This window comes from Phascolarctos cinereus, unplaced genomic scaffold (genome assembly GCF_003287225.1).
Source record: "Phascolarctos cinereus isolate Bilbo 61053 unplaced genomic scaffold, phaCin_HiC Scaffold_5;HRSCAF=322, whole genome shotgun sequence".
Lineage (NCBI taxonomy): Eukaryota > Metazoa > Chordata > Mammalia > Diprotodontia > Phascolarctidae > Phascolarctos > Phascolarctos cinereus.
The window spans coordinates 140,365,935-140,391,523 of record NW_027555958.1 but is presented as its reverse complement, the minus strand read 5'-3'; the positions used below and the strand labels follow the sequence as shown (position 1 = coordinate 140,391,523).

Below are 25,589 nucleotides of genomic sequence, written 5' to 3'. Positions count from 1 at the left end.
ATGGTGACATAAATATTATTCTTTTATGCATCTTAAGAGGCTTTTTAAAGATACCAATAACCACAACAAGGCTCTAGAGAGTCAATAAGTATTCACTGAACTGAATTTGTTTAAGACTTGGTCTGATTATAATGTCCTGAGAACAAACTTCTTTCCATTCTGGAATTTACTAGATAAGAGTGTTACAAGTTGTGTGTCTGGCACGTTAACGTTTGGCGTCAATAGTGGTACTGCAGCATAAGCAATCTGAATGGGCGTACAAGAGGAGAGTAAGTCCCACCTAGGGTGAGAATTCTTAAATTAACAAAGGTCAGAAGTGATTGGAAAAGATAAAATGAACCACTTTGATTACACAAAATTGAAAAGGTTTTGCACAAAACACTCAACATCCAGTCCAGTCAGAATATATATGAAGGGAAGCAGCAAATTCCTCTGATACAAGTGGATAGCTAATATATGCAAGGAACTGATACAAATACATGAGACTAAATGACATTCCCTTGTGGAAAAATGGTCAAGGGATAGGAACAAACTGTTCTCAAATAAAGAAGCGTAAGTTATCAATAACCAAAGGAAGAAATGATTCAAATCACTACTCACAAGAGAAGAATAAGACAGGGACAAAGACTCTAGATTTGTGATATAATTGGTATAGGGAACTCCAGGCTAAGGAAACTCCATCTACCAATGCAGGTTATATCTTGTACTTAGAGTCCTAGAGAGTTATCTAGAACATTGAGGGGTTTAGTGACTATTAAGGCTTCCAAGATGTGTCAGAGGTAGGACGTGAACTCAGGGCTTCTTGGCTCTAAGGATGGTTCTTTCTCCATTATACCCCACTGCCTCTCAATGATAATGGCAGTGAAACTTTCATTCTACCTCATCCTAGCACATAGGCAAAGATGACAAAAGAGACAAATGGCGATTATTGGAGGGGCTGTGGGAGGACAGGCAAACTAGTGTACTGTTGGAATAGCTATACCTGATCCAATTATTCTGGAAAGCCATTTGGAACTATTCTGTAGGAAGGCTTTCCTCATCCCCCCAGCTGCTTCTGTCTTCTCCTCTAGTTACCTTCCACCTTTGTGGTATTATCAGGTTTGTACCTATTTGTGCATAAGTTGTCTCCCCCATTTGAACATGAGCTCTTTGATGGTATAGATTAGTTTTCTTTTTCTTTTTTCTCCCCCCCCCCACTTTTTGGTAGAGGCAATCGGGGTTAAATGATTTGCCCAAGGTCACATAGCTAGTAAGTGTCAAGTGTCAGATTTGAACTCAGGTCCTCCTAATTCCAAGGCCAGAGCTCTCTAGCCACTTCGCCACCTAGCTGCCCCTAGTTTGCTTTTTCTTTGTATACTCAGCGCTTGGCACAGGGCCTAGAACATATTAAGTGCTTAATAAATACTTGTTGATTGATTGATTATACAACCAAAGTGACTAAACTGGGAATATCCTCTGACACAGTGACACTGGATACTACTAGACGTATACCCCAAAGAGATGAAAGGAAGAGGGAACAGACACAAATACATAAAAATATTTATCGCAGCATTTTCTGTCGTAGTAAGCAACTGGAAACAAACTGGGTGTTCATCAGCTGGGGAATAGATGAATAAATTATAGTATATGATACGATAGAATACTATTATGTTATAAGAAATGATGAAGGAGGGGGCAGCTAAGTGGTGCAGTGGATAGAGCACCAGCCCTGAAGTCAGGAGGACTTGAGTTCAAATCCGGCCTCAGACCAAACACTTGACACTTACTAGCTGTGTGACCCTGGGCAAGTCACTTAACACCAATTGCCTAAAAACAAACAAACAAACAAAAAAAGAAACGATGAAGGGGATGGTTTCAGGAAAAACAGAGAAGACTTGTATGCACAGTTAAGTGATAAGAACGAGGGAAGCAATTTATGCAATAACAACAGTATTTTAAAGATAATTGACTTTGATACAATGATCAACTACAATTCCAAAGGACTCATGATGAAACATGCTATCTGCTCCCAGATAGAGAGCTGACAGATCAGAGCACAGATTGAAACATATTTTCTTTTCTTTTTGGACATGGCTAACAGAGGAAATTATGTATGACTACGTATATTTGTTTTGTTTTTCCTGACTTCTCAATGGCTGGAGAAGGGAGAGAACTTAGAATTAAAAATAAAATAAAACTTAATTTTAAAAATTATAACATATAAATGTAATGTGTTATAACTATGCTTTAAGAAGTGATGAAAGGGGCAGATTCAGAGAAATCCAGATTTCCAGAAAGGGATGCAGATTGAAATGAGGAGAACAAGAACAACTTATACAATTACTACAGTAAAATAAAATGAATGAGTCTTAAGAACTTAGATCAATACAATGATCAATCAGGACTACAGAAGACTGAGGAGATGGACTAGATATACAGAATAAAATATATATTCTTAGTCATAACTAGTAGTCAATTTGTTGTGTTTGTCTATATTTATTGGTTACTTTGGGAGGCTTTTCAAGGAAAGAATTTGTGGGAGTAATTAATGACAGTGATGAAAAAAAGAAGAGCCATCAATGAAACTACAAAAATACACAGAAGAGAACAGAACGTTCAGAAGGGGACAGAGGCAAGAAGGACATTGTCTATACATATAAAACTGTGAATCTTGTTATGTAGTTTAATATATACACATATATTAGCATACATTATCTACCTATTCATCTATCCACTAAATTTAACATGTTAATTCCAAAGCAGTCTCACTTGTCTGTGTTGCCCTCTGAACTTCCTTCTGACCTCTGATGGGCATTTTAAAAGGTGCTTCATTGATGTCCTTTTCTTTCTTTCTAAGCTCTCATTTGCCCACCCCCAAAATTAAAAACAACTCTCCCTTCTAATAAGTTAGTATAATCAAGCAAAATAAATCCACAAGTCAGCCATCACAGACTTCTACAAAGAAAATCTTACCCAGCCTTAGCAACGCTGATGGTCTGTTGTTCCATTGCTTCATGGATACTGGTTCTATCATGCTCCTTGAGGCTGTTAAACTCATCAATACAGCAGAGACCTCCATCTGCAAGGACTAATGCTCCAGCTTCCAAATTCCATTCCCCAGAATCCTTCACAGCAGTCACGGTCAAGCCTACAGAGATAGGCACGTCATTCAAACCTAATTTTTGCTATAGGTATACTTCATACATATAAAAGGAAGGAAATAAAAGTTGGCATCTATATGGTGCAAAAGCACTTAACATACATTATGTCAGTTGAGCCTCAAAACAAACTTGTTGAGGTATGTACTAAAATAATTTTTCAAAAAATTATTTTATCACGAACTTATTATCATCAACAAATATGAACATTTCAATATGGAAGAAAGGACTAAAAAGGATCGTATATGAACCTGTGAATTTTGTTACATATACAGCACTGGGTCTTAAGCCAAGAAGACTTGAAACAAATCCAGCCTCAGACATTTACTAGCTGTGTGACCCTGGACAAGTCACTTAACCTCTGTCTGCCTCAGTTTCCTCAACTGTAAAATAAGGATAACAATTTCACCTATCTTACAGGGCTGTTGTGAGGATCAAATGAGATACAATTTGTAAAGCATTTAGTATAATGCCTAGAACATGGCAGGTGCTATATAAATGCTAGCTATTATTGTTATTATTACATTATTATAGCTTTATTTTTTTAAACCCCAAGACATCATTTTTAAGGTTATACATGTGTAGTCAAGCAAAACACATCCATAATAGTCATGCTATGAAAGAAAACATAGAGAAGAAAAGAAAACTCAAAGAAAAATGAAGTCTTAACAAAAGTATGCTTCAATCTGTATTCAGACATCATAGTTTTTTCCCTGGGGATAGCATTTTTCACTATAAGTCCTTCAGAATTGTCTTGGATCACTGTATTTGCTAAGAATAGCTAAGTCATTCACAGCTGATTATCTTACAATATTGCTATTACTTTGTACACATTACATTTCATTTTGCATCAGCCCATGCAAGTCTTTCCAGGTTTTTTTTTGAGAGCATCCAGCTCATCATTTCTTATAGTACATTAGTTTTCCATCATAATCACATACCAAAACTTGTTCAGCCGTTCTCCAATTGAAGAGCATCCCCTCAACTTCTAATTCTTTACCCCCAGAAAAGAGCTGCTATAAATAGTTTTGTACATATAGGTCCTTTTCTTTTCTTTTTTTTGTTTTTTTTTCTTTTAAATGTCTTTTGGAATACAAATCTAGTATGTATTGCTAGGTCAAAGGGTATGAATGGTTTTATAGCCCTCTGGACATATTTCCAAATTGTTCCACAGAATGGCTGAATCAGTTCACAACTCTACCAACAGTGCATTAAAGTCTCATTTTTCCCATATCCCCTCCAACATTTTTCATTTACCTTTTCTGTCCTATTAGCCAAGCTCTTAGGTAGGTGGTAGTACCTCAGAATTGTTTTAATTGCATTTCTACAATCAATAGTGAGTTAGATTATTTTTTCATATGGCTTTGACTACTTCATCTGAAAACTGATCATATCTTTTGATCATTTACCAATTGGGGAATGGTTCTTATTTTTATAAATCTGATTCAGTTCTCTATATGTTTGAGAAATGAGGCCTTTATCAGAGAAACTTGCTTCAACATTTTTTCCAGTTACTACTGCTAACTGTATTTCCCTCCATCTTATTCCACTGTACCTCATTTATTCTATTCTCTCTCTTTCATTCTGTCCCTCCTCGAAAGCATTTTGCTTCTGACTACCCTGTCCCCCAATCTGTCTTCCTTCTACCACCTCCCTGCCTTTTCTTATCCCCTTCTCCTCCTACTTTCCTGTAGGGTAAGTAAGATAGATTTCTATATTAAAGCATATATTGAGTTTAACACAGTAGTTAACAAAATTGCTGTGTTTGTGTCTGCTTTTGAATTTTTTTTTTTGCTTTCCTAAAAGAATTACTTCCCTTATTCTACAGATAAAGAAGTTGATTAATTGGCCTATAACAGTGTTAGAGCCAGAATTTCAATTCGAGTCTTTTCACTACTACACTATATTGTCTCTCAGATGTGAACAGAGGTAAAACACAGACATAAGAATCAAATCTCCTATTCCTGGTTCTAGAATCTAGCCAAATCAAAGTCAAATTAACTTAGAGCATCTAGACAATTTCCCTGAGACCCACTTGATGACATGCAGAAGCTATCAGACATTTTAATTCACGGCAGATATTTACTAGTCTGTAAATATTTTATGACTAAAGCTCCTCTTAAACAATATAAATTTGAAAAATAGACTCTTCATTCCTCTCCTCCCCACTAGAATTCTTTTTTTTACATTTTATTTTATTTTTAAAAAATCAGTTATTTTTAGTTTTTAACATTCACTTCCATAAGATTTTGAGTTTTAAATTTTCTTCCCCTCCCCAAGATGGTGTACAATCTGATATAGGCTCTAAACATACATTCATATTAAACATATTTTCACATTAATCATGTTGTAAAGAAGAATAGAACCAATGGGAGGAACCATGAAAAAGAAGAAAAAAGAAACAACCAAAAAAAAAAAAAGAGCAAATAACATGTTTCAATCTGTATTCAGAATCCTTAGTTCTTTCTCTGGATGTGGTTAGCATTTTCCATCATGAATCATTTGGAATTGTCTTAGATCCCTGCATTGCTGAGAAGAGCTAAGTCTATCAAAGTCAGTCATTGTATAATGTGGCTGTTACTGTGTACAATGTTCTCCTGGTTCTGCTCACCTCACTCAGCATGAGTTCATATATGTCTTTCCAGGTTTTTCTCAAGCTCACCTGCTCATCATTTCTTTACTTTTTTTAAAAATTAATTTATTTTGATTTACCAACAATCACTTCCATAAGCTTTTGAGTTTTAAATTCTTCTCCCCTTCCCTCCCCAAGATGGTACATAATCTGATATAGGCTATACATATACATTTCTATTAAACATATTTTCACATTAGTCATGTTATAAGGAAGAATTAGAACCAACAGAAGGAACCACAAGAAAGCAGAAACAAAACAAAACAGAAGAAAAAAAAGAGCAAATAGTATGTTTGATCTGCATTCAAACTTCATAGTTCTTTCTTTGGATGTGGATAGCGTTTTCCATCGCAAGACTTTTGGAGATGTCTTCGATTCTTGCATTGCTGAGAAGAGCTAAGTCTATCAATGTTAGTCATCACACAACATGACTGTTACTATGTATAATGTTCTCCTGTTTCTGCTCACTTTCCTGAGCATCCATGAAGTCTGTCTGCTCATCATTTCTTATAGCACCATAGTATTCCATTACATTCATATACCACAACTTGTTCAGCCATTCCCCAATTGATTGGCCTCACCTAAATTTCCAATTCTTGGCCATCACAAAAAGAGCTGTTATAAATATTTTTGTAATATGGGCCCATTTCCCATTTTTATGATCTCTTTGGGATACAGAACTGGAAATAATATTGCTGGGTCCACTAGAATTCTTCATGTTTCATCCCAGGCTTCTACCTTTTCCCCAGATCCTTGTCCCTGTCCTTCTGAAGATAGAGAAATTCCATTTATAATAACTGCAGATGACATAAAATACTTGGGAGTCTATCTGCCAAGACGAATCCAGAAACTTCCAAAAGATCACTTTGCTATTTTGTTGACAATTGACATTTGGTTCTTTCAGATGAATTTTGTTATTATTTTTCCTAGTTCTATAAAATAATTCTTCAGTAGTTTGATTGGTATGGGCACTGAATAAGTAAATTAGCTTAGTCAGGATTGTCATTTTTATTATATTGGCTTGACCACCCATGAAATTAATATTTCTCCAAATTATTCTGTCACATCCAACTCTTTGTGACTCCAATAGGGGCTTTCTTGGCAGAGATATTTGGAGTGGTTTGCCATTTCCTTTGCCAGCTCATTTTATAGATGAGGAAACTGAGGCAAACAGGGATAACTTACTTGTGCAGGGTCACACAACTATTAAGTTTTTGAGGCCAGATTTGACTCCAGGACTGCTAACTTTATCCACTGTGCCACCTAGCTGCTCTAAATTTTACATAGAAAAGAACAGGCATTTCACTGCATTTTCTTCATGTTTGAAGGGTGAGACCAACACAATGAATATTAACATTCTTTTATAATGTCGTTGTTCAGTCATTCAGTTGTGTCCAATTCTTCATCACTCCATGGAACATACTGTCCACAGGACTTTCTTGGCAAAGATACTAGAATAGTTTGCCATTTCCTTCTCCAATGGATCAAGGCAAACAGAGATTAAGTGACTTGCCCAGGGTCACACAGCTAGTAAGTGTCCAAGGCTGGATTTGAACTCAGGTCTTCCTGACTATAGGCCTAATGTTCTATCCACTGAGCCACTTAGCTAAGAAATTGTTTGGATCTGCATTTATTTACATGAAAAGCATTTTGTAATTGTGCTCATATAGTTTCTTGTAGGTAGAAAGGCAGGTCAACTCCTAAGTACTTTATATTGTCTGCAATTATTTTAAATGGAATTCTCTACCTCTACCTGCTGGGTTTTGTTGGTAATATATAGAAATGCTGATGATCTATGTGGGTTTATTTTATATCCTGCAACTTTGCCAAGGTTGTTAATTGTTTCCAGTAGTTTTTCAGTTGATTCTCTAAGGTTCTCTAAGTATACCATCATATTGTCTGCAGAGTAATAGTTTTGTTTCCTCACTGCCTATTATTCCTTCAAATTTCTTTTTCTTGTCATAGCTATAGCTGGCATTTCTAGTACACTACTGAATAATAGGGGACATTTTGGCTTCACCTCTGATCTTACTGGGAAGGCTTCTAGTTTATCCCCATTATAGACAATGCTTTCTCTTGGTTTTGGATAAATATTACTTATCATTTTAAGAAAGGTTCCGTTGATTCCTATGCTTTCTAGTGTTTTTAATAGGAATGAGTGTTCTATTTTGTCAAAAGCATTTTCTGCACCTATTGATATAATCATGTAATTTTCATTCTTTTGCTGTTTTGTTATTGATAAGGTCAATTACACTGACAGCTTTCCTAATATTGAACTAGCTCTGAATTCCTGGTATAAATCCTACCTGGTCATAGTGTATGATCTCTGTGATTGACATATTGATGTAATCTCCTTGCTAGTATTTTATTTAAATTTTTTTCATCAACATTCATTAGGGGAATTGGTCTATATTTTTCTTATTCTGTTTTTGTTCTCTCTGGTTCAGATACCAAAATCATAGTTGTCATAGAAGGAATTTGGTAGGACTCCTTCCTTACCAATTTTTTCAAGTAGTTCATATTTTACATACAGTTTTTATAATTTTCTTGCATTGATCTCATTTCTTTTCCCAGTTTTGTCTCTGTCATGCTTATTTGATATTTAAAATCTTTTTCCCCCCTTTCTTTAGCTTTTCTAGGAACTTTCATCAGCTTATATCCAAAGTCCACTTTTTTTTTCCTTTGAGGCTTTGTTTGTAGCTGTTTTCACATCATTATCTTCTTCTGAGTTTGTATCTTAAGCTTCCTGTCACCATAGTAGCTTTTTATGGTAAGGTTCTTTTTGTTGTTTCCTCATTTTTTCCAGTCTATTTCTTAACTTTGAATTTTATGTTAAAGTTGGGCTCTGCTCACCTAGGGGGAAAAGGGGTGGATTACTTTCCCAAGCTTCAGGCTTTTTCTGCACTGTTGTTTTCACAGCTATTTCTGGAGGTTTTAAGTTTTTAATGCTTTACAAGGTGGTGTGATCTGGGGAGTGATTGCTTTTCTTGTCATTGCTTTTCTGGTCTGTGTTCTGGTCCTTACTCAGGTAGGGCTCCTGCTCCCTTAAAGCCCAAAGCACTAGGACTTGTCTCTACACTGGATCTGTGACCAGAGCCCCTGTACTCCACTGTGACTACAAGCACTTCTTTCTTCCTTGGAACTGCAACCCAAGACAGTATGTACAATGGAACTGCCACACGGCACCCAGTCCTGTGCCCAATACTAGCACAGAATTTCCCTGTAATCTTTCTGACCAGTTTTCCAAAACTCTTCCCATCTCTAGACAGAGTTCCTAAAACTGCTGTAGCTGCTGTCACAGTGGCCTTTAAGGCTCACAGCTGGTGTTGCCACACCAGCTCCCACCCCAGTGTCACAGACCTCTCCTTCTGACTTTCTAAATTGTCTTGGGCTAGAAAAATGTTTCACTCTAACCTTTTATTGGCTATGTGATTCCAGAATTCAATTTGAGGCATTATTTTAAAGTTGTCTGAAGAGAAATCTTGGGAGAACTCAGCTATAGTGCCTCCTTTACTCTGCCATCTTGGCTCCCCTCCTTCCATGTAAAGGTCTCATTTCTAAGATATGTAGGGAACTGAGTCAAATATATAAGAATAAGATTCATTCCCTAATGTATAAATGATTAAAGGATATGAATAGTTTTCAGATAAAGAAATACAAACTATTAATAGCCAAATGAAAAAAATGTTCTAAATTAATAATAATTAGAGGAATGTAAATCAATACAACTCTGAGGTATCACCTCACACCCTTTAAATTGGCTAAGTTCACAAAAAAGGAAATGGCAAATACTGGAGAGGCTATGGGAAAACAAGTATTTTAATGTAGTGACAGAACTGTTAACTGGTCTAACCATTCTGGAAAATAAATTGGAATTATGCCTCCAAAGCTATAAAATTGTGAATAAAATATTGTTACTAGATTTATACCAGCAAGAGATCAATGAAAAAGGAAAAGAACTCATACATGCAAAAATATTTACAGCAGCTCTTTTGATAGAGGCAAAGAACTGCAAACTGAAGGGATGCCCATCAATTGAAGAATGTCTAAATAAATTATGGTTTATGAATGTGGTGTAATATTATTGTGCTATAAGAAATAATAAAGGGGACAGTTTTAGAAAAACTGAAGAAAACTTTTATGAACTAATGCAAAATGAAGTGAGCAGAACCTGGAGAACAATCTACACAGTAACAGCAAGATTATAAACATAATCAGCTTGGAAAGACTTGTGAACTCTGATCAACACAATGACCAATCATAATTCCAAAGAATTCACGATGGCATGTTTTCCACCTACAAACAGAAAGGTGATGGACTCAAAGTGCAAATTAGAGAATGTCCATTTATTCTTTCATTAATTCCTTCCTTCCTTTCACTTTTTCTTTTTCTCTTTTGACATAACTAATACAGGAATTTGTTTTGCCTATCACATTAGTAACTGGTTTTGTTTTTCTTACCTTCTCATGGGTAGAGGAGGGCAAGGTTGGATGGAGAGAATTTAAAATTTATAATAAAATAAAAATGAATTAAAAAAAGAAATCATAGAAGAACTTTTAGGAACTACTGAAAACATACAGCTAAAATTTATGTCGCTGTCAAATATGACATATTTGTGTATGACTGCCAAACTCCACTGCTTCTAGGTCAAAGAAAAAAAAAACACAAGAAGCCAGGAAGATACAGATCACATAACAAGAATTCTCACTCAGAGTCACTCAAGATTATGCAAGAGTCATGAAAAAAGAAAGAACAGACAAAAAAATAAAAAGCTTGTATCTAAGAATAACTTATCCTGCAGGGATGAGCTCTATCCTACAAAAGTAAAAGGGTGTTTAATAAAAATCAATGACTTCAAAGTAATTTTTTTAAAAGACAAAGGGTAAAAACCTCTAAAATGTAATCAAAGGAAACAAGAAAAGCTTAGAAAGGCAAGCAAGTTTTGGCAACTTGAAAAGGCTGATAATGATCAAGTGATTATAGCCTGAAAGTGAGAGAAGAATTATATTGTCTCTTCAAAATCTCACCATACCTAAGGGTGTGAACAATGTTTCTTCAATGAGGGAACAAAGAAAGACAAACTGGGTCTTTAAAAAAAAGAAAGAGAAAATTTAAAAAAGGAGGGGGACACTAAGAAAGAAATGGGGAGGAATTTACCACTTCTCATCATTGGAATGTCACAAGGAAAAAGTATATACACCTGGAGCTGAAGGTCAGGGAAGTGAGGATCACATGTACCTTACTCTGAGCTGGGTAAAGAAAGACTTGAAGCAAAAAAAGTAAAAAGTAGTAACAGTAAACAGAGCTGACAGAAGGAAGACGTCAAGACAGAGGACAGAACTGGGAAAGACTAATCACAAATAAAACAAGAGAACTGATTATAAAAGGTTAAAAAAAAAAGCGAGATGTAGCAAGAAGCAGTGTCCTAGGCCTCACCTGAGTAAGGAGAGAAAAAGGAGCATATTAGGATCAGACTATTACAACTACAAATAACTATCACTGATTTCCACTTTTTTGACTTTTTTAAATTATAAGATATAACAGGAAATACAAATTCAACAATCATAACCAACAATATGAATGAGATGAACTTGCCCACAAAACAGAGATGGGTGGCAGAACAGATTAGAAAGCAATACCCAATAATGTTATTTTATAAAACAAACTTAAAATGTAAAAATTCACAGAGACTTTAAAATGAGGGCTTGGAGTAGAATCACAATTTTAAACAAGGCAAAATATAAAGAAGGCAAAGTAAAAATCAACACAGTCAAGAGAGATGATCAGGTAACCTACATTATTCTTAAGGTCCCATAAATAATGAAATAATATTATTGCTTTAAACTATATATATATATATATATATATATATATATATATATATATATATATATATATATATATGTACTAAATGGCAAGTCATCTAAGCACTTAGAAGAATGCTAATTACTAAAAGAAGACTTATACAATATAACAAAAAATTTCTGGGAACTTCAACTTGCCTTTTTCAGACCTTGTGAAATCTAATAGAAAGATAAACTAGAGAGAAATTTAGGATCTGAATAGAATATAAGAAAAAAAACCCAGATATGATAGAACTTTAGAAATTAATGACTAGAAATATTAGGAGCATATAAGATTTTTCAGCTTTGCACAGCATCTTTACAAGTGCTGATCATATGCTAGGGCATAAAGAATCCATAAACAAATGTGGAAAGGAAGAAATATTAAACAAATCCTTTAAAGATCACAATGCAATAAAGGATTATAATCAATAAAGGGAATTTTGAAGAAAAGATTAAGATTTAAATGGAAACTAAATAAGACAATCCTAAAGAATGAATAGGTCATAAAATAAAAGGACATTTATAAAAATGAGAGAAGTGGAGATACCTTTTACAACTGCATCTATGTGAGAATTCTTACTTAAATAAGAGATAGAGATGATTGCTGTTTAGTCATTTCAGTTGTGTCTAACTCTTCATGACCCCACTTGGGGTTTTCTCAGCAAAGACACTGAAGTGATTTGTCATTTCATTCTCCAGCTCATTACAGATGAGAAACTGAGGCAAACAGGTTGAAGTGACTTGCCCAGGGTCACAGAGCTAGTGTCTGAGGCCAGATTTGAACTCAGGCAGATGAGTCTTCCTGACTTTAGGCCGGGCACTCTATCCACTACACCACCTTAGCTGCCCATAGAGGTGATTATAAGAGAGGAAACAGAAAAATTTGGCTACATAAAGTTGAAAAACTTTTGCACAAACAAAATAAATGCAGCTAGAATTAGATGGGAAACATCTTTGCAACAAATGTCTCTGATAAAAATTTAATATCTAAGATATATAAATAATTAATACAAATATATAAGAACAAGAACCATTCCCCAAAAGTAAGTCATCAAATAATAGCTAACATTTATATAGTGCTTACTATGTGCCAAGCACTGTGCTAAGTACTTTACAATTATTATTTCATTTGGTCAAAAGATATGAATAGGTAGTTCTCAAATGAATAAACACAAACTATCAACAGACATATGGAAAAATTAGCTTAATCACTACATAGCACTCCCTCTGGTGTTACACCCACAACTTACATTCACACTGGTAGGTTGGGTCCCGAAGGATGTTACTATCTTGAATTCAAGAGTAGTCTGTGGGTTTATACTTCTAATTACGGCGCAAACCCTCATTGGTACACTTATCTTTAATAGTCAGCCACTATGCACAATTAGCTAAAAACAAAGACATTTACTAAGATGGCATAATAAGAACAATAGCTACAAAATGTTTCCCTCCTCTGTAAACCTGGGGCATAATATCCCACAAACACATAAGTGTCAATGGTATCTGCTTGGCAGATTGCTCAGTTGGGCTCCCTGAGCCTGCTGCTCTTTGCAGCTCAATTACTGACTGCAAGGGCTAATTCTATACTTAATTCAAAGTTGGCTTTCTTCTCTGCAACCAAAAGACACTTTGGAGACACCTTCACTTACTTAACTGTTTCCTGCTATGGGTATCTCCTACTAGGAGAATAATTCTAATGCAAATACCTTCGAGGCTGAGGAGTAGTGAGGCAAAGAGAGCAAGATGCCTTCTGGTAGAGGCACAAGAGAAAAGACAAAAAGTTATCCCTATCTCAAGAACTGGGCTCTTCCTCTACAGATGGCTTTCTTCTAGATTGCCAGGGGTCACACTCTTGGGAGCTGCTTTCTTCCTCTAATGTCTCCAGAGCTGGCAAGCTAGCTTTTAAATGGATACCAAGAACTGTGACCAATCTTCAGTCAGACAGTAGCAGTTGTTCTCTAATTCCATCAGGAAAGCTTCACACTTCATAAAGGGATAACAGGGCTTACATATGTCTTTGCACTTCATTTAACACACTAAAATTTTGTTGTCTCTTATCTTCCTTTCCTGTGATTTTATCAACTCAGCCAGGGAAGGGTAGGCTGACTAATTCACCTGACTTCTACAACTAATAATAAAAGAAATGTAAATTAAAACAACACTGATGTTCTATGTCAGACCTATATTATTGTTAAAGATGACAAAAGAGGAAAATAGAGATTGTTGAAGAAGTTGTAGAAGGAAAGACACTAACGCACTGCTAGAATAGCTGTGAATTGGTTCAACTATTTTGGAAAACAGTCTAGAACGATATCCAAAAAAAATCCCTAAACTACATACCCTTCGACCTATTGATACTACTATAAGGCACATGCCTTCCCTGTCCCAAGGAAGTCAAGGACAGAGGTCTCATATGTACAAGAATATTTATAGCAGCACTTTCTATAGGAAAGAACTGGAAACAAACTAAGTGTCTATCAATTGGAGAATGGTTGATCAAACTGTGGGATATGTAATATAATACTGTGCCATGAGAAATTATGAATTTTATGAATATTTACCAAAAAATCAAGATGAATAGAATAGAAAAGAGAATCTAAATAATGTAATCCTAGAAACAAAAAATGATCAAGTCATGAATGAAATTCCAAAGGGGATGGGGAATGGCGGTAGAAACTTTTGTATTATAAACAAATTTTATCAAATATCTAAAGAAAAGTCTCTATGGTACATAAATTGTTTATAAAAATAAAGATATCAAAATACTTCAATGAGACACACATGGTACTGACACCAAAGCCAAAAAAGAAAAAGAAAACGAAAGACAACTAGCACTAATAAACACTGACATTAAGAATTGAATTAAATGTAATCAACGAGGCTGTAGCACTATATTTGAAAAATTATTCACTATTACCGAGTTGGACTTATATAAGGAATGCAAGGTTGGTTCAATGTTAGGGAAATGCCATGAGATGCTCAGTGCTGGACTCTTATAGCTGTGCGGGCAGAACATTCATGAGGTTTATCTGAGTTGATACTGTACTGCTGAAACCATCATAGATCATATTACTAATGAAACAACAGGTATCACATGATTAAATCAATAAATACAGAGAAAAAAGCCTTTGGCAAAATATAGCACTCATTTATGTTTAAAAAAATGGAAAAATACAGGAATAAATGAATTTTTCCTTACCATAATAAAGAACATACACCTAAAACCAAGAGGTAGCATTTTTTTCACTAATTTATTTTGATTCATCAATAATCACTTCCATATGCTTTTGAGTTGAAAATTTTTCTCCCCCTTCCTCCCCACCACCCTCCCCAACACAGTACACAATCTGATATAGGCTATACGTTTACATTCCTATTAAACATATTTTCATATTAGTGATGTTGTAAGTAAAAATTAAAAACCAATAGGAGGAACCATCAGAAAGAGGAAACAAAACTCAACAAAAGAGAAAAAAAAAATAGCAATTCAACTTCCATAGTTCTTTCTTTGGATGTGGATAGCATTTTCCATCACGAGGCCTCTGGAGATGTCTTAGATTTTTGTATTGCTGGGAAGGGTTAAGTTTATCAACACTAGTCATCGCACAACGTGGCTGTTATTGTGTACAATGTTCTCTTGGTTCTGCTCACTTCACTCAGCATCAGACCATAAAAGTCTTTCCAGGTTTTTCTGAAGTAAGCCTGTTTATCATTTCTTATAGCACAATAGTATTCCATTACATTCATACACCACAACTTGCTCAGCCATTCCCCAATTGATGGGCATCCTCTCAATTTCCAATTCTTTGCCACCACAAAAAGAGCTGCTATGAATATTTTTGTACATGTAGGTCCTTTTCCCATTTGTATGATCTCTTTGGGATATAGCCCTAGAAGTGCTATTGCTGGGTCAAAGGGTATGCACATTTTTATAGCTCTTTGGACATAGTTCCAAAGTGCTCTCCAAAATGGTTAGATCATTTCACAACTCCACCAACAATGCGTTAGTGTTCCAATTTTCCCACATCTTCTCCCACATTTATCATTTTCCTGTTTTGTCATGTTGGCTAATCAGGTGTGATATGATACCTCAGAGTTCTTTTGATTTGCATTTCTCTAATCAATAGCGATTTAGAGCATTTTTTCATATGACTATAGATGGCTTTAATTTCTTCATCTGAGAAATGCCTGTTCATATCCTTTGACCATCTATCAATTGGGGAATAGCTTGTATTCTTATAAATTTGGCTTAATTCTCTACATATTTTAGAAATGAGGCCCTTATCAGAGAAACTGGTTGTAAAAATTCTTTCCCAATTTTTGAGGTAGCATTTTTTAAAAAAAATCTTAACTCTATTGATATCTCTAGTTTTTACAACAGTTTTATAGCATAACTTTGGTGTTATTCAAGGTGATCAGAATTTTGGAGGTGGATGTATAAGTATTTTTTGGGTAGAAGCCTGCCACTGTTTTGACCTTTCTTGACTCCCTTGTGAAATTTGCCCTAAAGTAAAGACTGGAAGGAGGCTTGATGTGACTAACAGATCCACTGTCTCAGTCTAAGGGATTGTAGGCATTTGAAGCTATTTGAGTGTTGAGACATTATACCAAAATAGAGAGCCCACATGGAAGTGGGAATGGGGGAAAAGGAGATGCCACTATGCCATGCAACAGAGCTGGAGACTGGAAGAATGGAAGCCACAGAGGGAAGCACCATTAGGAGTGAGTTCTGGACTCTTGTAGATGTGTAAGCTGATCATTCATGAGGTTTATCAGAGTGGCTACTCTGCTGCTGAAACCATCCTATTCTTCCCTTTCCCCCATGGCAATGAAGCTCCCATTTTTCTTTTTTCCCTCTCCTTCTTTTGCAAGAGGGCATATACCTGTTTCCCAAAATATATCTGTTTCTTAAAAGTCTTTACCTTTTTTGTTTTTAAGTATAATAAACAAAATTAACCATTGAATTGCTAGTTTATGTGTACCCTTGCTTAAATGCAGTGAGAATAGGCCATAAAGAAGCATCCAGGAGGGAGAAAGAGATTTACAACTATGGTATTTTGCCACAGCCAGTTCTCTGGCTGGGGGATCAGTGCTGCATAAAAGAATATTATTGATCCATTCAGAACAAAAAGAGAATATTTATACAAGGACAACTTTATGAAAGAGTCAGAAATCTGGTTGGGTGTGGCTGTGACTAACTGGGCTGATATTGGAGGTGGAGCCTTCATACTTTTCTTCTCAATGTATATATGCCATAACCCAGTTTAAAGGAAAATCTACTCCTCCAGAGCAAAGGAGCTGAGGGAGAGTGGAAAGAGCAACCAGGCCAGTACAAAGGTGGGGAGAAGTAAAGGTGACTGCCTGGGCAACTTCATTCACCAGCAATGTGCCACACCACTGCTACACCTTCATTCTGACCATACCTCTCTTTCTTTACCCTGTCTAGAAAGCCATCTCTTATAACAAATAATAAAAAAGAAAGAAAAAAAGTAGGTCAGAAAAACCAAACAATACATTAACCATGTCTGAAGATACATGAACACTCCATTCGCATGGTCCCCCACTTCTACAAAGACAAGAGGACAATACGTATTCTCAACATTTTTGTGGGGCTAGGCAGATTCTCATAATTACATTGTTCAGTTTTGGTTTTTTGTTTTTCTATCTAAATTGTTGCAGTCATCATGAATATTTTTATTGTTTCTGCTTACTTCACTTTGTATGTTAGTACTATTCTTCCCATGCTCTCTAAATTCTTTATACTTATTGCTTCTTATCACATAATAATATTAAATTATATAAGCTTACTACCATTTGTTCAGCCATAATCAATGGCCATCTACTTTGTAGAACTTTCCAGTTCTTTGCTACCACAAAAAGTGCTCCTATGAATATTTTTTCTTTCTTTCTGTCTTTGGCCTACTTAAGATAGCTATAGCTAGCATTATTTTCAAATAGGTTTTTATTGATATCTTTTGTTTTTACGTAGGCTAAATTCCTCTCCTGTATTCTCTCTCCACCTCCCCCTCATTTCAAAGGAAAAAGAAAAAGGAAAAAAACCCAGCAGAATTAATGGATACATAAAATTTTTTTTTGACAATATATGCAACGTTCTGCACTGGTAGACCCCAGCCCCCTAATCTCTGCACAACAGTGCAGAGATCTCTTCTGGGGGCCAAGCTGCTTTTCTGGGGGGTAATTTTTCAACAGTTTTCCCCAGAAAGCCATCCCATAGAACAAATAATATTTTTTAAAGCAAAAGTGGAAGAAACAAAAATAAATTAGTAAGATCAATCAACACATGAAAAATTCTGAAACTATATGGAATGTACCCTACTTACATATCTACCACCCCTGCAAAGGAATGGAGTGGGAGTGTCTTCTTATCTCTCTTCTGGGGAGCATGTTTGTTCTTTGTAATTCTTTAGAATTGCCTTTTAATTGTTTTGTGTTTTTTCTTTCCATCGACATTGTTATCCTTGTGTATATTGGTTCTGGTTATTTCACTCTGTGATAGTTCATGCAAGTCTTTCTATGCTTCTCTATATTCATCATTTCTTCCAGCTCAGTTATAACCCTTTATATTTATGAACTACAGTTGGTTCAGCCATTCCCCAATCAACGGGCATATACTTTGCTTCCAGTTCTTTGCTACCTCAAAGTGTTGTTATAAATATGTTGCTGTAAATGAAGATTTTCTTCTTATCAATGATCCTTGGGGCATATACTTTGCATATACTATCTACCAGTGGAATTTCTCTGTCAAGAATATGGATATTTTAGCGATTTTATTTACCTAATTCCAGATTGCTTTTTAAAACAGTGGTAACAATTCAGAGGTCTACCAACAACATATCAGTCAATCAACACGCACTTAATAAGCATTCACTATGTGTGAGGTATTATGCTAAGCACTGGGAATATGAAGAAAGATAAAAATAAGTCCCTTGCCTTTAAGAAGCTCACGTTCTAAAGGGGGAGACAAGAAGCAAACAACTATATACATATAAGAGACATACATATATTCAATTATATGCATTCAACATATTTGAGGTAAACTCAGAGGGAAGGCACTAGCAATGGGTAGGTGGGGTGGTGGTGGGATAGTAAGAACGAACTTGGAAAGGCCTTTTGCAGAAAGCAGAATTTGAGGTAACTCTTGAAGGAAGCCAAGGAAGTCAGGAGGTAGAGATGAGGAGGAGGAGCACCCTAGGCATAGGGAACAACCAGTGAAAAGGCAGAGTTAGGAGATGAAGGGTTTTCTCCAAGCAGCTACAAGAAGGCCAATAATGTGCATATCTTTCCGCAATTCTAACACTGACTATTCTCATCTTTCTTAATTTTTGTCAATTTGGCTAGAATTATTTTTCTTTTCTCTTTCTTTCTTTCTTTCTTTTTCTTTCTTTCTTTCTTTCTTTCTTTCTTTCTTTCTTTCTTTCTTTTTCTTCTTCCTTTCCTTCCTTCCTTCCTTCCTTCCTTCCTTCCTTCCTTCCTTCCTTTCCTTCCTTCCTTTCTTTCTTTGTTCATTCATTCATTCATTTGTTTATTTGGGGGGGGCGCAATTAGGGTTAAGTGACTTGCCCAGGGTCACACAGCTAGTAAGTGTCAAGTATTTGGTCTGAGGCCAAATTTGTACTCAGGTCCTCCTGACTTCAGGGCCGGTGCTCTATTCATTGTGCCACCTAGCTCCCCCCTAGCTAGAGTTATTTGTAATGGGGAAAGAGTAAACATATTTTTCAATGTAATTAGAATAGGTCCATTATCATCATTATTAGTTCATATAATTCTAGATGTCTTAGGTAGAGCAATAAGACAAGAAAAAGAACTTGGAGGAATAAACATAAGCAAGAAATAGGCAAAATTACCTCTACTTGCAGATCATATGGTTAACTTAGAGAATCTCAAAGATTAAATGCAAAATTAATCACAACAATAAAGTAATAGGATAGAAAATAAACTGACAAAAAATCATCAGCCTTTCTGTATATTACTAACAAAACTAAGCAGGAAAAGAAAAGAAATTCTACTCAAAAATGATAAAATGCATAAAATGCCTAGGAGTTAACCTACAAAGACATATTTAGGACTTATGAATATAATTACAAGATAATCCTGGAGAAATATAGGAAGACTAACAATTGGGCAGTGTTCATTTTTCATGATTGATCTGTGGCAATATAATAAAAATGGCAATACTTCCTAAATTAATTTACATGTATAATACCATATCAATCAAGGCTCCCAAGAGACTCTTTTAGAGAATTATAAAAAATAATAACAAAATTCATCTCAAGGAAGAAATGGTTAAGATCTTCAAAGGAAATAAGTTTTTAAAAAATAAGGAATGCAGGGATGCTAACATTACCAAATCTTAAATATATAAATCATATTAAATTTTAGTATTAACTTATTAAAGTATTAATCACCATAACTATTTGATCCTCTATATCACAAAGCAGTAATTATGAAGACAATTTGGTACTGGCTAAGAAATAGAGTGGTGCAACAACAAAAAACAGCTAGGTGGCACAGTGGATAGAGCTCTGGCCTTGGAGTCAGGAGGACCTGAGTTCAAATCCATCCTCAGACACTTACTGTGTGACCCTGGGCAAGTCACTTAATCCTGATTGCCTCACAAAAAAAGAGAAATAGAGTGGTGAACCACTGGAATAGATTAGGTACAAAATACACAGTAGTAAATTACCATAGTAATCTAGTGTTTGATAAACCCAAAGATCCAAGCTTTGGGGGTAATAACTCACTATTTGACAAAAACTGCTGGGAAACATGGAAAGCAGTTTTGCAGAAACTAGGCACAGACCAACATTTCACATTGTATACCAAGATAAGGACAAAATGGATAAATGACCTAAGGGTGATATCACAAGCAAATTAGGGGATCATGGAAAAACTTGCCTGTCAGATGTATGGATAAGGGAAAAATTTATGACCAAACAAGAGATAGAGAGGATCACAGGAAGTAAAAATGGATAATTCTGATTACATTAAATTAAAAAGTTTCTGCACAAATAAAACTAATGCAGCCAAAATTAGAAGGAAAGCAGGAAAGTAGATTTTTTTTTACAGCAAATTTCTCTGATAAAGACCTCATTTCTCAAATATATAGAACTGAGTCAAATTTATTAAAATCTAAGTCATTCCCCAATTGATAAATGGTCAAAGGATATGAACAGGCAATTTTCAGAAGAAGAAATCTAAGCTATCAACAGTCATGTGAAAAAACGCTAAATCACAACTTATCAGAGAAGTGCAAATTAAAACAGCTCTGAGGTAGCACTTCAACCTATCAGACTGGTTAATATAACGGAGAAGGAAAATGAGAAATGTTGGAGGACATATGGAAAAAATGGGACACTAATGGACTACGTTGGTAGAGTTGTGAAATAAATAATCCAACCATTCTGGAGAACAGTTTGGAGCTGTGTCCAAAGGGCTATAAAACTATGCATACTCTTTGACCCAGCAATACTACTATTAGGTCTGTATCCCAAAAAGATCAAAGAAAAGAGAAAAGGACCTGTGTATACAAAAATATTTGTATCAGCTCTTTTTGTGGTGGCAAAGAATTGAAATCAACAGGATACTCATCAGTTGGGGAATAGCTGAACAAGTTGTGGTATGTGACTGTGAAGGACTATTATTATACTCTAAGAAATAATGAAGGGGATGGTTTCAGAAAAACCTGAGAAGAGTTACATGAACTAATGCAAAGTGAAGTGAGCCAAACCAGAACACTGAACACAGTAACAGCAATGTAAGGATGATCAACTGTGAATGATTTCACTATTCAGATCCAAGACAATTCTGAAGGATGTATGATGAAAAATACTATCCACCTCCAGAGAAAGAACTGATAGAGGCTGAGTATGGATAGAAATGTAGTTTTTTCACTTTCTTTATTTTTCCTGCTTTTTGTTTTTTTACAACATGGCTAACATGGAAGTTTGTTTTGCATGATTTCACATATATACTTATACCACATTTCTTGCCTTCTCAAGGAGCAAAGGAGAGGATAGGGGGAGGGAAAAATTTGAAACTCAAAGGTTTTATTTTAAAATGAATTCTAAAAATAAATAATAACATTAAAAAACCCAACTATTTGATCCTGGTTCAAAAACAGAAAAGGTGATTTGTGTAATGGACTAGGTAAGCAAAGTCCACAGATAACTGACACAAACAATGTAGTAAGATCTAATTGCTGAGAAAACATAAAATCAATTCAGTAGAAATTAACTCATACTACAAACCATAATCCAAAATAATATAGTGACCCAAACATAAAAGATTAAATGATTAAAATTATTTTTGAAAGAGAATGGAAGGAAATACCTTGCATAACAATGTCTAAGAGGAGAAATCTTAACCAAACAAGGGACTGAGATGATAAAAAAATATAAAATAGGCAATTTCTATCATATAAAATTTCTAAGGCTTTTGCAAACTTTACAAGGGAAGGTTTTTATTTGAAGGGAGAAGACTTTGGGAAAGTGAAAAGGTAGTGATAGTAATGCAAAAAAATAGAAAAGAAAGAAAAGAGTATCAATTAAATATCTAAATGTATGTAGAAGAAAACAGAAGGGAGCTCAAAAAAGGTCACAGAAAATTAGGAACTAATACTCCAGTCATATCCTAAGACATTATTCCATCTACTCTGACCTGAATACCTCCTTTTCTTCCCCTCCTCAACTTCCCAATTCCTGAAACAGCATGTTCCTCCAGAATAGAGACAAGCTCATTCCCTGAGTGAGTTAAGCTACTCATCCTGGGAACACTACACTGAGGCTGAGTTTGATTGGCAAGTAAATGAAACTAAACTCATTGATTCTATCTAGCTGACCCCAGACTAAACTTAACATCTATCTGATCAGGTCATCTCAAGACATCTTACTATCTGCCCTACCCATTACATGCATAACCTCCATCCCAAACATCTGCCCATTCTACTTCTCCCTCCACTTTCTACCTCTTGCTTGGGAACAGTGATGAATCAAATCAGTGCTGCCATTGCTTCTGGAAAGGGTATGACAATCTACTGCCTATGACTTCACTCACCATTCCGGTGACTACCCAAACAAAAACTTTCCATGGTCACCACTCCAATATTTATTATCTTTCTCTGTTACAATGTAAACTCCTTGAGGGCAGAGATTGTCTCACTTGTCCTCCAAAGAATGTTATACTACAACCACCATATAAGCTGTCAGGTGTGGTACTGTACACTAAGGGGTAGGGGAAAAACAGTAGTGGTGGGTTAATTCCTTGCTCAGGAGTACTGAGGCAGTTATTTGTCATCCTAATAACAATAGAGAGGTATGTTTTCATCTTATAATGTGTATCTTAGATATGACAGAGAATGTACAAAGAGTCATCATAATGGATGATAACTACCCACTTTTGATGATGCATGTGGGCACAAGCAACTCTATCAGAAGGAACTTTAAAAGTATTGCCAATAATTATGAAGTCTTGTGCAAGAAACTTAAAAGATGACAGGGGCATACAGGTTGTATTTTCCTCACTACTGCTTATTGGAAGTAAAGGATATACAAAAGAAAAATTAATTTAGGAAGTGAACATACTGGCTAAGAAAGTAGTATCTGAGAATGAGATTTGGATTTCTGGATCATGGCTTTCAATAGAAGGTTGGCAGATTCTTGGCCAGGGACGAAGTGTGTACCTAACAAAAGCTGGTAAGAATATATTTGCCAGGTATCTTGCAAATTTAATCAAAATATCTTTAAACTAAAAAGGACAGAAGGAGAAGGCTGCCTGTGTATATCCTCAAAGTTAGACACTATAGGGAACACTGTCAAAAAAGGAAGAATAGAAGCTGAGACAACCAGATATTTACAGGAAATAAAACCCAAGAAAAGAGCCAAGAGTAAAAATATGTACCCTATCCACAAGCATCTATACACAAATATCCAAAGTTTACGCAACAAAAAAGGAACGAGAGATCTTAAGACAAGGAGGCAAATCTGATCTCATCCATGAGACTTAGTGAGATGAAACTTATTACTGGACTATATTCTGGATGAGTACACTTTATTCAAAACTGGAGGTAAAAAGGAGAGGAGAGTTGGGTAGCACCACACATTAAGAAAGACAGAGTCAGTCATTTTTGGTTGTGTCGAACTTTGTCTCCCCATTTTGGGTTTTCTTGTCAAAGCTACTGGAGCAGTTTGCCATTTCCTTCTCCAGCTCATTTTACAGATGAGGAACTAAGGCAGGGTTTTAGTGACTTGTCCAGGGTCACATAGCCACTAAATGTCTGAGGCCATATTTGGAGTCATGAAGATGAGTCTTCCTGATTCCCAAGCCTGGTGCTCTGTCTACTGCATCACCTATTTGCCCTTAGAAGGATAGAGCCTAGAGTAAGAAAAACCTAAGTTCAAATCTGGCCTCAGATACTAGTTGTTTGACCCTGGGCAAGTCACTTAGACTCAGTTTGCCTCTGTTTTCTCATTTGGAAAAATGAGAATAACAAAAATAATAGCACCTATCTTCTAGCACTGTTGTAAAATCAGATGAGATAATTGCAAAGTGCTTAGCATTATGCCTTGCACACAGTAAGCGCTATACAAATGTTATCTTTTCAAATGAGAAAATTCAGGAACTGGAGCAGGAAAACAGGAGAATATCTCGGCAAAAGTCAGAGAGCAGAGAAATAGCAGTGATTTTTTCCACTGGAGTATACTACAAAACACCTGGACAGAAAGAAGAATTAGATGAGGAGTTTGGGAAACATCACAACTCTGGCATATGTAGTAGACAGTATGTAACTCTGATATGATGCAGTAGAGATGGTGGACTCAATTATCTAGACACCTGCTGTAGCTCTTGCTTGGCCAAACACAGAGCAGCTAACTCCTTAACTTGTCTTAAGTGATAGTTTCATCATTCAAAAAGTGGAAGAACTTGAGAAGGGAGGATTCTGTCCTTGATCTGATTCTTATTAACAAGGATAAATGGTTTAGAGTATATTATGCTAGAGGAGAAGAAAACTTGGTTAGTCTGCCATGTTGGGAAGAGATTATAATGGGTTCAGAGGAAAGATAGGTAGTAGCTCACAGATTAAAATGCTTCAGGCTAAGTCAGTCCAGAAGGGATGAGAAATACTCAAAAATGATTTTCAGAAAACCCTTGAGGCAAAATGTTCCAATGAGGAGGAAAAAATGGGATTTGTTTGAGGATGTGGATATTTATGCACAAGGAACTCACCCGCCAACTTAGGTTTAAAAAGAGAAATGTACAGATAATAACAGTAAGGCCAGGTAACAAAGGATGAATATAAGAGCTTGGCATGGTCTTGTATAATATCAAGAATGATAAAGCTCAGAAAAACCTGGGGCTGATAAGGGAAGACAAGGACAAAGGGGAGTTTTTAGTTATATTGGGAGAAAAAGGAGGATCAAAGGAGGGAGAGGACCTTTGGGGTAGAAGGATGGCAATAATTGATAACTGAAAGTAGAGCTGCTTACTTGTTATTCTGTTTCTGTTTTCTCTGAAAAGGAAAATGACTCAAAGCAAAGGAGAAATAACAGAATAAAAGTGACAAACAGGGAATTAGGACCCAATATAAGTAAGGAGATAGTAAAAAAGCACTTAGCTGCCTTTGATGGTTCCAAGTCAAGTGGCCCAGATAACTAAATTAGCAGATGTAACAGCTAACCAACCTGCAGAAATATTCAAAAGATCACAGAAAATGGGTGAAGTACTACAAGTTTGGAAAAGGGCAAATATCTTAATTTTCAAAAAAAATATTAAGAAAATAGCCTGTAAGAAGAAAAAGAAACTGAAGGTACTAGAATAGGCAAAGAAGAAACAAAACTATCACTCTTTGCAGATGATATGATGCTATACAGAGAATTCTAGAGAATCAAGTAAGAAACTACTGGAAATGATAAACAACTTTAGCAAAGTTTCAGGCTAAAAAATAAACCCACATAAGTC

The 25,589-nt window shown here is 35.7% G+C and overlaps 1 protein-coding gene across 1 annotated transcript in view; it reads right to left on the bottom strand.

Moving 5' to 3' along the window:
- MCM9 (minichromosome maintenance 9 homologous recombination repair factor) overlaps nucleotides 1-25,589 on the bottom strand; it is a 187,699-nt gene that overhangs the window by 49,776 nt on the left and 112,334 nt on the right. The window contains exon 8 of the mRNA XM_020971614.2: nucleotides 2,953-3,127. Coding sequence (XP_020827273.2) covers nucleotides 2,953-3,127 — 175 coding nt within the window. The remainder of the gene's footprint in view (nucleotides 1-2,952; nucleotides 3,128-25,589) is intronic.